General features: G+C 38.6%; 1 protein-coding gene across 3 annotated transcripts in view; it reads left to right on the forward strand.

Moving 5' to 3' along the window:
• Window positions 1-8,899: 8,899 nt before the first annotated feature.
• HGF (hepatocyte growth factor (hepapoietin A; scatter factor)) overlaps window positions 8,900-14,970 on the forward strand; it is a 92,574-nt gene continuing 86,503 nt past the window's right edge. The window contains exon 1 of one of the 3 annotated variants that reach the window (XM_006834344.1): window positions 8,900-9,056. In XM_006834344.1, coding sequence (XP_006834407.1) covers window positions 8,969-9,056 — 88 coding nt within the window. In that variant the 5' untranslated portion in view covers window positions 8,900-8,968. The remainder of the gene's footprint in view (window positions 9,057-14,970) is intronic. The other 2 variants (XM_006834343.1, XM_006834342.1) reach the window with 2 other exon arrangements.

Genomic DNA, 14,970 nt, shown 5'->3' on the forward strand with positions numbered 1-14,970 from the left:
AAAAAAAAAAAAAAAAAAGTTAATAGTAGAGAAAGATAGAAAAAGTTAGCAAGCAGCAGTAAGAAAAAGGAATTTAATAACTGATCTGGAAGCAGTTTATGCCAGATCAGATGGTTCTCAGAAAAAAGAAAAACAAAAGCAAAAAACTCTTTTGAGGCCAGAGTACAGCTGGGGTCAGGGTGGTTGGTTTTGGAGAGAGCTCTTGCTACTAGGGGTGGTTGGGGACTTAGCACTGTGCATTTTGTTAGTCTCAGGACGGGGAGCTCACGCATCTTTAGATGTGGGTGTGGAGAACCTAGCATTGACCCACAATGGTGTGGTCTAAGACCGCATGCAGAGCTAAACCTGTGGAGGGGGGAGAGTCACTGACTGCTTTGTAGGTGAGGGTGGAGATTGACCACAGTTCTGGTCAGCAAGGGAGAAACCTCACCTTTCTGGTTGCCAGACATTGGCATTTGTGCCCTCAGGCCACCATCTCAATTGAATGCTGCTTTCAACTGTTAAAGACAGCTGTGCTGTGTAAGATCTGTCAACAGTGCATCTACTGGTCTCCTTTCTCACTGTACCCGCTCAGCTTCTTCTCCTAGTTGGCATTCAATCCATCTCTTTGTCTCTTCTGAAGCTCAGGCCTCCAGGATTATCATCTATCTGTTTCTTTTGGTCTCTTATACTTTTTGTGGAGGGTCTGTATAGTGTCTGCCATCTTGCTACTCCTCTAGACACATTGAGAAATACTTGCAGCAATTACACAATAACCATTTTCTATCTGTGGTATATACACTCTTTCTTCATTAGGAGAGGTTCTGTTAACCTTGGATGTAAAGTAAGAGTAGGAATCCTAGGGGCACAGTGGATTAAACATTGGGCTACTAACCTGAAAGTTCAGTTGTTCGATGCTTTCAATTAAGATTTATAGCCTTGGAAATCCTAAGGAATGGTTTCTCTCTGCCCTGTAGAATTGCTATGAACCAGAATCTACTCTATGGCTATGGGAAGGTAAAACAAATTCATATGCTTGATATACTATAAGACAATTGTACAACGGGGGAGTAGAAACAGAGAACCCTAGGACCACCAAGGGAGAAGAGCACAAGCGGAATGTGGGACCTTATCTAGGGAAGTAGTGGCACCAGAGATGGAGGCAGACATGGGGATGTGGAGAGAGGGAGAAGCTGAGGAATCTAGATTCATGGAAAGAAAAGGATTGAGAGTTGGCAGCTGGGAGGCAGATTTGTAGAATGCAGCCTTTGGTGGTTTAAATTATTATATATGCCTGAGTGTTTGAAAAAAAAAAAAAGAACTGAAATGAATAGAGAGAAATACTGTTAACTGATGGTACACGGAGGCGATTGTAACCATTGTAATGAAACAAAGTATATGATTTGCTGAATGTAGAACTTATGATCTGCTCTGTAAACTTTCACTCAATTCACAATAAAAACTTAAGGGGGGAAAAAAGGCAATTATACAGCTAATAGCTTTATGCACAGGGTCTATTAGCTGTATTATTAGAAGAAATTCATACAAATTGTTGTAATTTTTGCAATGATCCCTACATTAGAGATTGTTGTTTTTAATTATGGAGTCGGTTTTGACTCACAGTGAACCTGTGTAAGGTTTCCAAGGAGCGACTGGCGAGTTTGATCTGCCGACTTTGTAGTTCAAACTGACATTGCAGTCCAGTGCTTATCCTACAGTGTTACACCAGGATGTCAGGTTATTGTTTTTAAATGCCAGCGAGTCAGTTCCATGGAGCAGCTGGTGAGCTTGAACCACTGACATTGAAGTTCAAACGGCATTGCAGTCTGCCGCATTAACCCACAGCACCACACTAGGACTCCTTAAATGTTGAAGTCAGTAGTCTAGATCGTTGATGACCACTAAAGAACTAACATAAGTAGAATAATCAGATTTTAAAACTGGAAGGAATGTTGGAAATCTGAATCTCTTTCAATATTTGAGAGCAGTGACTTGAGATCTGAACAAGGTGGTTTAAACTCTTGTAACTTAAACTTTAGTTTGCTTTTCTATAAATTGTTGTTATTATTAAGTACCGTTGAGTGTATTCCAACTCATAGCAACTCTGTATAGGGTTTCTGAGGAGCGGTCAGTGGGTTCAAAGCCGACCTGTGGTTCAGTGCATATTCTACAAGGCCACACCAGAACTCTATAAATTAGTGAGAGTGATATCTGACTAATTGGAGTATACAGAAATAATAGCAGCAAACAGAATGGCACTTAGCATGTTGTGTTTTTGTTGTTAACTGCCGTAGAGTTGGTTCCAACCCATAGCGACCCTGTATAGAGTTTCTGAGGAGCAGCTGGTAAGCTTGAACCGCCGACCTTGCATTCCAACAGGCTTTGTAGTCCAGCTCATTAACACAGAGAGCCACACCAGGACTCTATGCTATGGCGTGTTGATCATGTTAAGTGCCATCGAGTAAGTTCCGACCCATAGTGACCCTGTATAGGGGTTACCAAGGAGCAGCTGGTGAGCTTGAACTGCCAACCTTGCAGTTCAAACAGCTTTGCAGTCAGGTGCATTAACCCACAGCGCCACACCAGGACTCCACCATACGAGGTGCTTAATAAATGAAATAACTGCTTCAAGAGCATAAAATTCATCAGTGTTTTGCAGAGTACAAGGTTGGATGAGTTGCTTCCTGAGGTACACTGAAAACATTCACGCTTGAGAAACAGACTTTTGAAGGTAAATACTTTTTTCTTTTTTTCCCCCAATTAAATGCAGCTGTTAAAAAAAAAATCAATAATGCACATTTTTCCATTCAATCTTTCTAGTTTGATACTAGAGACATATTTAGTTTAAGAAGGATTTAAACTATTATATTAGGGAATGGCTATCCATCTGTATTTAACTAATTACTAAAATTATAAGACTCAAAGCATTCTCTTTATAGAATCTTTTATTTTATGTGAAAAAATCTTCAGACACATTTCTGGGGATTTATTCAGCATAACTAACACATAAAAAAGATAAAGGTAATGAACAAAGGAAAACTTTGTGACTATGATTTAGAAAGAACAAAGAGAATGCATTATCAGGACAAGATATATTAATAGCATAACAGATAATGTACTTATTTATCTATTATATCAAAATTTAAAGGTGTCCTGGTAGTTGTATCTGTTAAGCATTGGACTGCTAGCTATAATGTTGGTGATTCAAATCCACCAGCTGCTCCTCAGAAGAAACGTGAGGCTGTCTGCTCCCGTAAAGATGAAACATCATTTGGAAACCCCAGGAAACCGTTATAGCCCTCCTAAAGGGTCACTGTGAGTCAGAAAAACTTAATGACCGTAGGCTTGTATTTTTTAAAATTTTTTATTTATTTATTGTAATTTGAGGTGACTCTATCACTTTATTTAGGAGTCCTGGTGTGGCACTGTGGGTTAATGTGTCAGACTTCAAAGGCATTTGAACTGCAAGGTCAGCAGTTCAAGTTCACCATCTGCTCCTGGAAACCCTATACAGGGTCATTATGGGTCGAAACCTACTCAATGGCACTTAACAACAACAAAATGACATTTATTTTCTGGATTATTTGGTAAATAATTACTGAGCATCTCCCATATGTTTACCTGGAGGCTTATTCTAGCAGTTATAATTTTATATAAAGAAAAAAGGTTTTCCTCATGGGATTTACAAAGTTACTCTACATTATGTGCTGTGACCACGACAATTAACAATAAAGTTTATTGTTGTTCAGTGTTGTCAGTCAGTTCTGACTCATTGGGACTCTGGATAGGATTTTCAAGGAGTGCTGGTAGGTTTCAACAGCCAACCTTGTGGTTAGCAGTCCAGTTCTGATCCCACCGTACCAGACCTGGACTCATTTTACAAATTTGTTGGAAGAATTAAATAAGTCACTCTTTTTAAGAGGATTTAAACATGATCTGTGGGACTTAACAACAACAACCATGATACTTTGTTGCTGCTGTTAAGTGCCATTGAGTTCATTCTGACCCAATATAGGGTTTTCAACGGAGTCCTGGTGTGGCGTTGTGGGCTAATGCATCAGACTGCAAAATCATTTGAACTGCAAGGTCAATGGTTCAAGCTCACCAACTGTTCCTTGGAACCCTATGCAGGGTTGCTATGGGTCGGAATCGACTTGACAGCACTTTAACAACAGCATAGCATTTCCAAGGAGTGGCTAGTGAGCTTGAACCGCTGACATTGTGGTTCAAACCAACCTTGCAATCCATTAACCAGAAGTGTCATACCAGGACCCCACCATGATACTTAGCATGCATTAAAAGCTCAGTGAATATCAGCGGTTATTTCAATATAGACAAACTACATAGTAACTCTTATCAAAAGAGAAATATAACTTGTGTGGGATAGAAAGAAATATCGGGAAACATGATTACAGAAAGCTTGTAAGCCCGTCTTCAGCCTATAACTGACTGGAATACCTTAAAGGGGTTCTACAACTTGCCCAGTAAAATAGGCCTCTTTTGGAGCCTTTGCAGTGTATAGAACCTTAGGTGGAATCCTGAGACCCATCCAGAACCTTCTGAGGTGAGACATTCCCACCAGAAAGGACAAGTAGACCAGCCTGGAAACAGCTAGAGTGACCAAAGATATATCTTCAAAGAAAGATCATCAGGAAAAACCTAAAACAAAAATGGCAATATGATTGGCTACTACAAGAATAAGCAAGCTGTTCACCAGGAAGCCCTCAAGGCAAGCAATCAAGTCACTTCAGAGCAACCCCCCTTCTAAGACTGAAACTCAAAGGGAACACATAAGCAGGCATGTAAGCTTGCTGGTGACCACATTGGTCTACTGGTGAGTGGAAGAGGCAGCAATGAAGAGGCAGCAATGAAGAAATGGGCTGAGTTCAACCACCTTCCATAGACCCCCATTGACCCAGAGATGAGAGAGAGAAGAGGAAGGACTGGTTGGTCCAAAGTGTCGTGAGACCTGGGGACACCTGAGCCCATGGACAAGGACATAGCCACAGAGGGCTAGAGCTGAGAATGAAGCATCCAGATGATAAGAAGTGAGGGGAGACACACAAGAACACCCAAACTTGCAGAAAGTACCCATTTGACCTAGCCTCGATGGATTGATAATCATAACTCGACTAGAGGAAGATCAAAAAACAAAAAACAAAAAAACAACTTTTATAATAGAAAAGAGGGTAAACTGCTATAATTTGATGAACTTGACCTACACTCTACGGAGGTATAAAGCTCAAAATACCAACAGAGAGGGAAGGAGTCTTCACATTAAAGATTAATGCTATCTATCCCCTCTGTATACAGGGTAGATAGGGATGGGTAACTTAGACATTGGCTACCTAAAATGAGGGAGTGATAAAATTTCGAAGTGACTGGCTTACAAGGTTTCAAGAGGGAGTTTAATAGTGCGTGGGGAAGAAAGAGTCACCACTGAATAGCTTTCATCTTGTCTAGATGGGGCTGGTTAAAAGAGATGGGGATAAGGTTCTTATGATTCAATAGTGAGTAATTGTTATCTTGACTAATTGTGACTGTCACAATTGTAAAGGTAGAAGTTTTTTTGTTTTTTTTTTAACAAAAACAGGGGAGTTGTTAATCTTACAGTCCAGAAACAGAGGATCCTAGGCCCATCAAGGAAAAAGAGCACAAACAGAATGCAGGACCTTATCTAGAGAAGCAGCAACACCAGAGATGGAGGCAGAGATGAGGACATGGAGAAAGGGAGCAGCTGAAGACTTTAGATTCATGGGAAGAGAGGAACTAAGAGCTGGTGGCCAGGAAGCAGATTTGCAGAATGTACCCTTTGGTGGTGTAAATTATTATATATGCCTGAGAGTTAAAAAAAAACACCAAAAACAACTAAAACTAATAGGGAAAAATACTGTTAACTGATGGTACATGGAGGGGATTATAGCCATTGTAATGAAATGAAGTGTATGATTTGTTGAATGTAGAATTTATGATCTGCCCTGTAATCTTTCTGTCAATTCACAATAAAAACTTTTTAAAAAGAGGGAAATATAAACATATAAAATTAAATAGGTTTAAATGTTTATCTGGGCTCCTGGTCTGGTGCTGTAGAAATAGCATTGCACTGCAAACTACAAGACTGGCAATTCGAACCCACAAGTTGCTCCTTGGAAACCCTATACAAGATCATTATGAGTTGGAACCGACTTGACTGAAGATAGTAAACAACACCAGATGTTCATCCTATTTAATATGACAATAAAAATTGTTAAAAAAACAAGCAAAATTAAAAATAATTTGTCAGCCTATCCCTGTGTATTAGGTATTAAAGCTGCTTTTAAAGAAGTTAGTTTTTCAAAACAAAACTAACTTCTTTAAAAGCAGTTTTAATACTTAATAAAGCAGAAAAGATTCATTGGGGGGAAATATAAGATCATAGACAAGAAAAACACAGAAACTGAGATTTTCTAAAAGTGTACTGGAAATACAAAGGAAAGTAAAATGAACACTTAGGACACAGGAACAGGTTGACAAATTATTTTTAATTTTGCTTGTTCTTTGTTTTTGTAAGGAAAAATGAAAAAAAGAAAAGCATTAACAATAGAAAAGAGGCAAAATGTTTCTTTGGAAGTAATGTTTTAATCCCAAGTATTTCTAGATATCCTTCAAATTTGGGGGCCCATCAGCAGATATTTCTTGAAATAATGATAGGGAAATTTGGAGGACAAGGAAGAGTAAGAATAGGAGGTAAAGGAATGTGAGGAAAGGGCTGTTTTTGGATGAATTAACATTGCTCCACTACCAATGGGCATTAATATCACAACATTGTTGTTGTTAAGTGCTGTTGAGTCACTTACAGACTCATAGCAACGACTCTGTAAGGGTTTCTGAGGAGTGGTTGGTGAGCTTGAACTGCAGACCTTGAGGTTCAAACCGACCCAGAAGTCCAGCACATTAACCCTCAATGCTACTCCAGGATTAATAACATTAGTAACATACACAAGTAAGACTTAGCTGAAGATAATTCAAAACTGGTTGCAGCAGCATATGGAGAAGGAACTGCCAGAAATTCAAGCCAGATTCTGAAGAGCATGTGGAACGAAGGATATTACTGATGACATCAAATGGATGTTGGCAGAAAGCAGAGAATACCAGCACGATGTGTACTTGTGCTTTATTCACTACAGTAAAGTATTCGACTGTGTATATCAAAACAAACTATGGATAGCATTGCGAAGAACTGAAATTCAACAATACCTATCATGAGGAACCTGTACATAGATAAAGAGGCAATTGTTCAAGCAGAATAAGGGGAGACTGCATGGTTTAAAATCAGGACAGGTGTGTTTAGTTGTTGGTACAACACAATGTAAAGAAAACAAAAATCTTCACAAATGGACCAATCAACAACAGCCTGATAAATGAAGATTGAAGTTATCAAGGATTATATTTTACTTGGATCCACAATCAGTGGAGTCATTCCTACATTCTGCTCTTCTTTCTGTCCTCTATACAGAAAAACTGTTCCTCATCTCCATCTTTGCAGAGATACACATCAACAAATACCCCTCACAGTCCATTAAAAATAAAGTTCTTGCCTAATCAGAGCATCCACTTCAAGGTACAAAGACAAATCTATGAATAAAATGAGAGGTGTGGGAAATGATCTCCCAATGGGCAACTTTTTGTAACTCCTATTATACTTTTGAAGGTAAATGGACTTATGAAGGAAGATGAGCTCAAGAAGATAAGCACATTCAAATTTGTTGTTAGATTTCCAGTAGCAATTAGTCTTAGAAGATACGTGTATATATCTTGTAGTTAAGTACCTTCAAGCTGGTTCCGACTCATAGAGAGCCTGTATAAGAGTTTTCTTCTAGCAGCTACTGGGGATATTGAACCACAGACCTTGGGCTTAAACCCATCTTTCAGTCCGGCCCTACAGCCCATACCGAGACTCCATACATGTATGTGGTTGTGCATAAATAAGTGTGCGTATGAATAGAGTTACTGCTATGTTTACCTCTCCGGGGCAGGCAGTGAATAATGTCAGTCTCCTAGATATTTTAACAGAGAACATCACCAGATTTTATTACAGACCCCATGTCTGATTTTTTTTTTTTTTTTTCTTTTAATGCTCTTTGGGCAAATTTGTGGTGATTTTGAAACTTAATATAGCTTTTGAAAAAATAAAATAGAGAAAGCCTGCCTTCTCTGAACACATGTGGCAGGGACAATTGCCCACCTAGCAATGCAGGTACTTTGTTTTGCTCAGTACACATCCTTTTCTTACTTAGTCTTTCTCTACCTGTGTTGGACCTGCCTAGATTCAACTTTCTTCTCAGCTTCCCTCCCTCCTCCCTCTGGGTCTCTAGGGAACCAATGTCTGTATTTTGAATCCCTAGATGGCTCCAGCAGTACAACTCGACAGATTAGGAGCTAGAGCACATTTGACTGAAAGAGGGCTCTTTGCGTTCTTATTATGTAGCTTCCCCTTCCTCTTTTCCCAAATAGATATGTAAACATATGTGTTTTCCAGTTTAAATTTAGCGAATTGGTCCTTTGCCTGTGCCTTGATTTAGCTATTGGACTGAGCCTTGCTCCTCCCTTCCTTATTCCGATAGGAGCCCCTGGGATCTGGAGCTCGTGCTTCCAAATTGAAGCTGGCCTCAGGCCAGGTGACCTTTTCTTTGTAAGTTTCTTTCCTAAGCACAGAAGGCGGTGGGGGCTGGGGGGTGGGGGACTGGATCTGTTTGGTGGTGTTTGGGGGTGAGGGGCAGGGGAGTGGGGAAAGGAGGGTGGAAGAGAGTGAAGGGCTGTTGTTAAACAGTTTCTTACCGTAAGAGGGAGTTCAGACCTAGATCTTTCCAGTTAATCACACAACAAACTTAGCTCATCGCAATAAAAAGCAGCTCAGGACTGACTGACTCTTTCAGGCACTGACTCCGAACAGGATTCTCTCACCCAGGCATCTTTTCCAGTGGGCTCCGCCAGCTCCTCCAGCAGCTCCATGTGGGTGACAAAACTTCTGCCAGTCCTGCTGTTGCAGCATGTCCTCCTCCACCTCCTTCTGCTCCCCATCGCCATCCCCTATGCAGGTTAGTTCTCACTTCTTTATTGTCATCGTTACTATTATCTTAAGTATGTCTTGCTAGTTTTACCTTTTCCTCCTAACATGCTAGTCCCAGCATCTTTTCTGAACTCGGCAAGTGACCTGGGTTTTAAAAACTTTTTCTTATGCTTTCTTTTGACATCCTTTTTCTGTTTAAACCGTATTTTAAATGATAATTAACCTCCCCGCAGCAGCCTCCTTGCCCCACCTCACCAATCCTACCCCCAGCTCACTTTCACTTAGTCTAATTATTATGGGCTACTATGGGATACCAAGGAAGTACTGACACAGGCTGGGACTTTGCTGGTTTGAACAAGTTTAAAGCTGAAGAAGTCTGGTCTGTGCCCGGGAGTGATGGTCAACCCAGCAGGGAGTCATCCTTTTTCAGAGAACAATTTTACTGGGCAATCCATTCTCCCCATCTCCATTCTAACATTCAGGACCAAATTATAGCTTTATTCAGGTTTTCCTTTGCAGAGGGCAGATTAAATTCTGAGTATGGTGCATACTACAAAAATGAAAGAGAAAGCCTTTGTAAGATCTCATTCTTTTTGGGTGTGGATGTCTGCCCTTTGAAATTGCCATGTGAGGAAGGCATAAATTGTGTGACTTTGATTAAAGCTGCAGAACTGTTCCCTCAAGTCTGCTTTCTCCCCTGCATAATAAAGGTTAGGGAGAGGTTATGTAGGTGTGCATATTGCCTGGTAGTTTACAGATTTCATTTGTTGCTTTGGGGAGTTTCTGTTGTTATCAGGACAAGAGGAAACATCTGTATTTGGCTGTAGTATCAGAGTGACTGGGATACCAACAGGAGAAGGCAGTGGGCATCCAGGGTGGATTCACAGAGGAGTGCAAGAAGGGAACAAATACCCAGATGGTAGACATGGTCTTGAAAACATATAAAACAGAACTGGCTATATCTTTTGGGATAAATTAAATGTGAAATTCACCAGACCTTTCTTCTAACTTCTGATATATATTCCAAGGGTTGCAAACTTCAAAATGAACTAAAGGATAATAAAATCCTTCAAACCACCCAGCTTTCTTCTGTTTTGTGCAGTGGCCCTTCTGGGAAGTGACAATGTTTGGGAAGGGTCATTTTGAAGGCATTTGAGTGAGATTTCTGGAAGAGGTGGAAAAAAAAAAAATGAGTTCAAACCATTCTTTATATAGCAAGCAGGTTAACATGCTTGCGCTATATCACTTTACAATGGTTCTTAGAAGATATTGCTGGTTTAGGTGATTCTGAAATCATGGATAATGTTTGGAGGGCTTTTATTTCTAAAGATAAAAATATTGATGTTCTGAAGTAGAAGATGGCTACCTGAAAGCATCTGTGTTAATGAGAGAAAGAACACAGTGTGGAAAACCCAAATAGTAGATCAGCCATAGACAATGTCTATTTGTTTTTGGCATGCATTACAGGGTTTTGGCAGGAGATATACATTCGTAATTATATTTCACTTTGGCCAATGTTGAAATGATTGCGTTTCCTGAGTATAGGGAGAAAACAGCCCAAGAGTGTTCTGGCAGGCAAGAGAGCAGCCACTTGGGAATTATAGATATGCTGTGAATAATTCTTGAAGTGGTAAAATATATCTTCAAAAGAGAGTCTTAGTTTGTTTGGGTGACAAGTTTATTTTGTTTATCTTAAAAAAAAAAACAAAAAAAAAAACTCTTCAAAATGGAAAACATGGGTAGCCTTCTTAAACAGATAGAAGGTTTATTCTTGTTCATGTCATCTTAAATTGAACATTTTAGACATTTTATTTTAGTTGTTGTTCTTTCTGTTTGCTTTAGTCACACTTTTTGATTTACTATATCAATTATATTTGTACCTATTGTAAAACAATGCATTTTTATGAAAGAAGTGGATACTGTAATCAGTTGTATTATAACCAGTTATAAAGAAAATGCACTTTGGAGTTTCTAAAGAAATATTCAGTTTTGTAGGTCAAATCCATTATTGTAGGAATTGGCCCACATTGGAGTATCTTCTTTCCATACCTACTTAAACTGGAAACCAATATTCAATTCCTTAGAACAACAATAATAACATTGCAGTAAATGAACATCTGTTGTCCAAGAGCCTTTGTGAGGTACAAAGTTGAGTAAGTGAGAAAAGAAACTTCATTTATTGAGTAACTGCTATGGGTGAAGTTACAAAAATAAAGCTTATTTAATTTTAATAAGATTTGCATTACTGAATTACTTTACACTAGGAAACTGAGGCTTAAAGACTTTAATTATGTTATCCTGTTATTTAAGCTAAGGAGCCCTGGTTGAGTAGTGGTTACGAGTTGGGTTGCTCACCTCAAGATTAAGAAGTTCGAAACTACCAGCCGTCCTATGGGAGAAAGATGAAGCTTTCTGCTCCTATAAAGATTTACAGTCTCGCAAACACTATGTAAGGTGGCTATGAGTCAGAACCGACTCCGTGGCACTTAACAACAACAATTATTTAAGCTAATTAAGGAACTGAACTGAGAGTTCTACCCAGATCTATGTTGTGTTGTCGTTATGTGCCGTGGAGGGTTCCGACTCATAGCGACCCTGCACAGGGTTTCCGAGGCTGTAAATCTTTACCAGAGCAGAAAGCCTCATCTTTCTCCCGCGGAACAGCTGGTAGTTTCGAACTGCTGACCTTGAGGTTAGCAGCCCCATTCATAACCACTACGCTACCAGAGCCCCTTGCTGTTGCTGTTAAGTGCCGTCCAGTCGGTTCTGACCCATAGTGACCCTGTACAGGGTTTCCGAGGCTGTAAATCTTTACAGGAGCAGAAAGCCTCATCTTTCTCCTGCGGAGCGGTTGGTAGTTTCTAACTGCTGACCCGAGCTCCTGAAATCTACGGAAATTCAGAAGGTATAGGTTTTCCCCCGCCTAGTGTGGCGCTATAGGGTAAGCACTGGGCTGCTCAGCCGGTTTGAACCACACGGTCGGCCGTTCAAATTCACCAGCCTCTCCTTGGAAATCCTATACAGGATCACTTTGAGTCGGAACCGACTGGACGGCACTTAGCAGCAACAATTTATACTGAAATAAAGTCAAGTGAAAAATTTAAAAATGGACTTTGCTAAGTAATGTGGGAAAAACCCTGTGTTAAAAATAAGAATATTGCAAGTTTATTTCTAGCTGAGGGCGTCAAACCAGGATTCAGGCATATATGGCACCTAAATTGAGCATGAAGTGATGGTTAAGTAGCATGGTGGTACCTAAGAGGAATACAAAGTGACAAAGGCATGAACATGAAGAAGTGAAAGGTGTGTCCTAGAAAGGAGAAGTGACCAAGTGGAGTTTGAGCACTGGGTGTTAATGAAGGTACTATGGCCTGTGATTGGAAAATAGGATTGGAGTAGCATGGATATAGGCTTGGCTCTTATACTGAACCACGTGCTCTCTAGTCTGGACATCATGAGCAGCAGTTGAGGTGTGCTTTAGTTTAGTTGCCACAGTGAAATAGGAGTTGTAGAGAGAAATAAACAGTGAAGGCAGAGACCAGTAGGGGGCTCCTATAACAATGAAAACCATGAAATGGAAGAGAGTGGAAAGAAGGGAAATATGTCAGTAGGGAGGACTCCAATCTCACACTGAACATCATTTCATTTTGTAAATTTTCTGGGAAGAGATATAATACTTTTACTCAAATACAACCTTCTTTTTCTTTCTTAATCTGACATGATCGTTTAATCCTTTTCTTTTGAAATCTTGAATTGTGATATTGTTTGCGCCTTTGAAAAGGGGAGCTGATTGTTTTTTTGTGAAATCCAAGTACTTTGAGTCAAACAATGAAAATTTGAACTTTTTTTCATGATTCTTTTCTTTAGATAGATTAAAATCTCCAGTTACAACCATTTGCTTCCATTAATTATTTTTATACTTTCATCTTAACATTTTGCCACCTCAGGCAGTTTATCACTAATCATGGGGGTAAATTTCTTGAATGTGTAGAAGCAAATTCCTGCTTCTTTCTACACCCTGCAAATCCTTTCCTTGCACTGATTTTTCTTTGAAGTCAATGGTTAGTCCACACAGAGAAGAAAATATATGAGGTACTGAGAGAAATGATTGTGAAGCCAAGGGACCAGAGGGAGAAATGTGTCTTTCTTCAAGCACCTTGATACATTTGACCCTACTTTCTGTTTACAGGTTTTCACTGAGATCCTAATGATTTCAATTCTAAAATGGGAACTTCACATTATTCAGGAAATATAGCTTCCAGAATGCTTTATCATATTGGAGATGGAAAAAAGGAGTTGTAATATAAAGCACAGGAAAGCATGACAAAGTTGCAGTGATTTTCACCCTTTGATTTCATTTCAGTATTTTGTTTATAAACTTCAACTAACAGCCACACACAAAACATAGTAAGGAAAAGCTGATCCAAAGATACTTTGAGTTTCTTCCCACATTGAGTTTGGCTTTTAACTGTTTTCAGTAAAGCAAGCATCAGTTGTTAATACATATGGAAGAGAAAGTGGAAACTATTTTCTTCAAAGGGATTTTATTTTCAGATGCTGTTTTTGAATGGCTTCTGGTTTTGAATTTTTCTTTTATTGAAGAAGGAATTAATTTTATACATGTGTAGATTACATGATGTACAACTAGCTATAACTTCACATTTTTGAGTAATTGGTTACTCCCCTAGTAGAAGTGACTGAATTATAAGGGAACATCTCCAAGTCATGAGAAGTAAATAGTGAGAAGAGTATGTTAGTATCTGGTTTTGATTGCCCCTGCTTAGCTTTGGAGTGTCAGTCAAATTTTGTACTTGCATTTATTAGCTAGTAAGTAGAAATCATAGATTCATTTGTTTTCCAGAATGCTTTTTGATCTTAGATGAAAGGTAGTGTTGGAAAATTTATCAACAAATAAGTGTAGACTATTTTTATGAGGTACAAGGAAACATTAACACATTTCAATAGGACAACTGAGTATCTGTAGAATGAAACATACCAACAATCCCACAGGACCCTTTTTATCTGCAGTAGTCCTTACACTTGCCTTCATGTTGTGTGGCATTGACAAAAGAAACCAGAGCAGAAACCAGGAATTTTTCTATATCCTATATGTAATACTCTGCATATACGAATTTAATATTTGTCTTAGACTTTCAAATTTTCTTGTTGTGACTTTCTCCCATCCTTAGACATATATAACAAATATATTTCCATTAGACTAATTTTAATTATATACTTTTAGTTAACAGAACTTATTTTAGTAGTATAGATTAAATTTTTTTCCATTTTAGTGGATACTTATTTAAAAAAATATATATCCACAAATTATTATGTGGTTCAAAAAATACTCAAAATTATATTAAGAATCTGATTATTATTATTATTATGCTGGGAAATATTTCACAGTACCTAGACAGTAGTATAATAAGGTCAAAGGAAAGAAAAACTCTTCATGGAGAAACTTATCTCCCATTAGCAAGACCCTGTATCAGAAAACAATTGAAAAAGTTGCACATTCTTTCCATGAGATGATTCTTCAGTCTCTTACTGCCAATAATTATAGGATGAAATTTGAAAACTTTGCATATTCATATTTTTTATCCAAAATTCTTTCCAAATATTAACAACTATAGTTTAAAAAGCACTTTCTACTAAAATGTAATCTAAGTTCTGTTTTGTTGGTTGAGTAATGGGACATTCACATTTCAGGTAACTCAGTAAGTTCATCTGGGATGTCAATACGAATGGTAGAATTCATAGAACACACTGTGGCCACATTGTATAAATAACCTACTGATAGATATCTGATAGGTTGAATTTCTCTTTTAAAATTTATTTTCATCTATCTCTGCTGTAAGCATAAGGCATTCATCCTGTTGTGAAAATAAAGTTAAAGATGAAAACATCATTACAGGAATTAGAATTTATTGTGGATTTTAGGT

Source organism: Chrysochloris asiatica, unplaced genomic scaffold, assembly GCF_000296735.1.
Source record: "Chrysochloris asiatica unplaced genomic scaffold, ChrAsi1.0 scaffold00010, whole genome shotgun sequence".
In the NCBI taxonomy this organism is placed as follows: Eukaryota; Metazoa; Chordata; class Mammalia; order Afrosoricida; family Chrysochloridae; genus Chrysochloris; species Chrysochloris asiatica.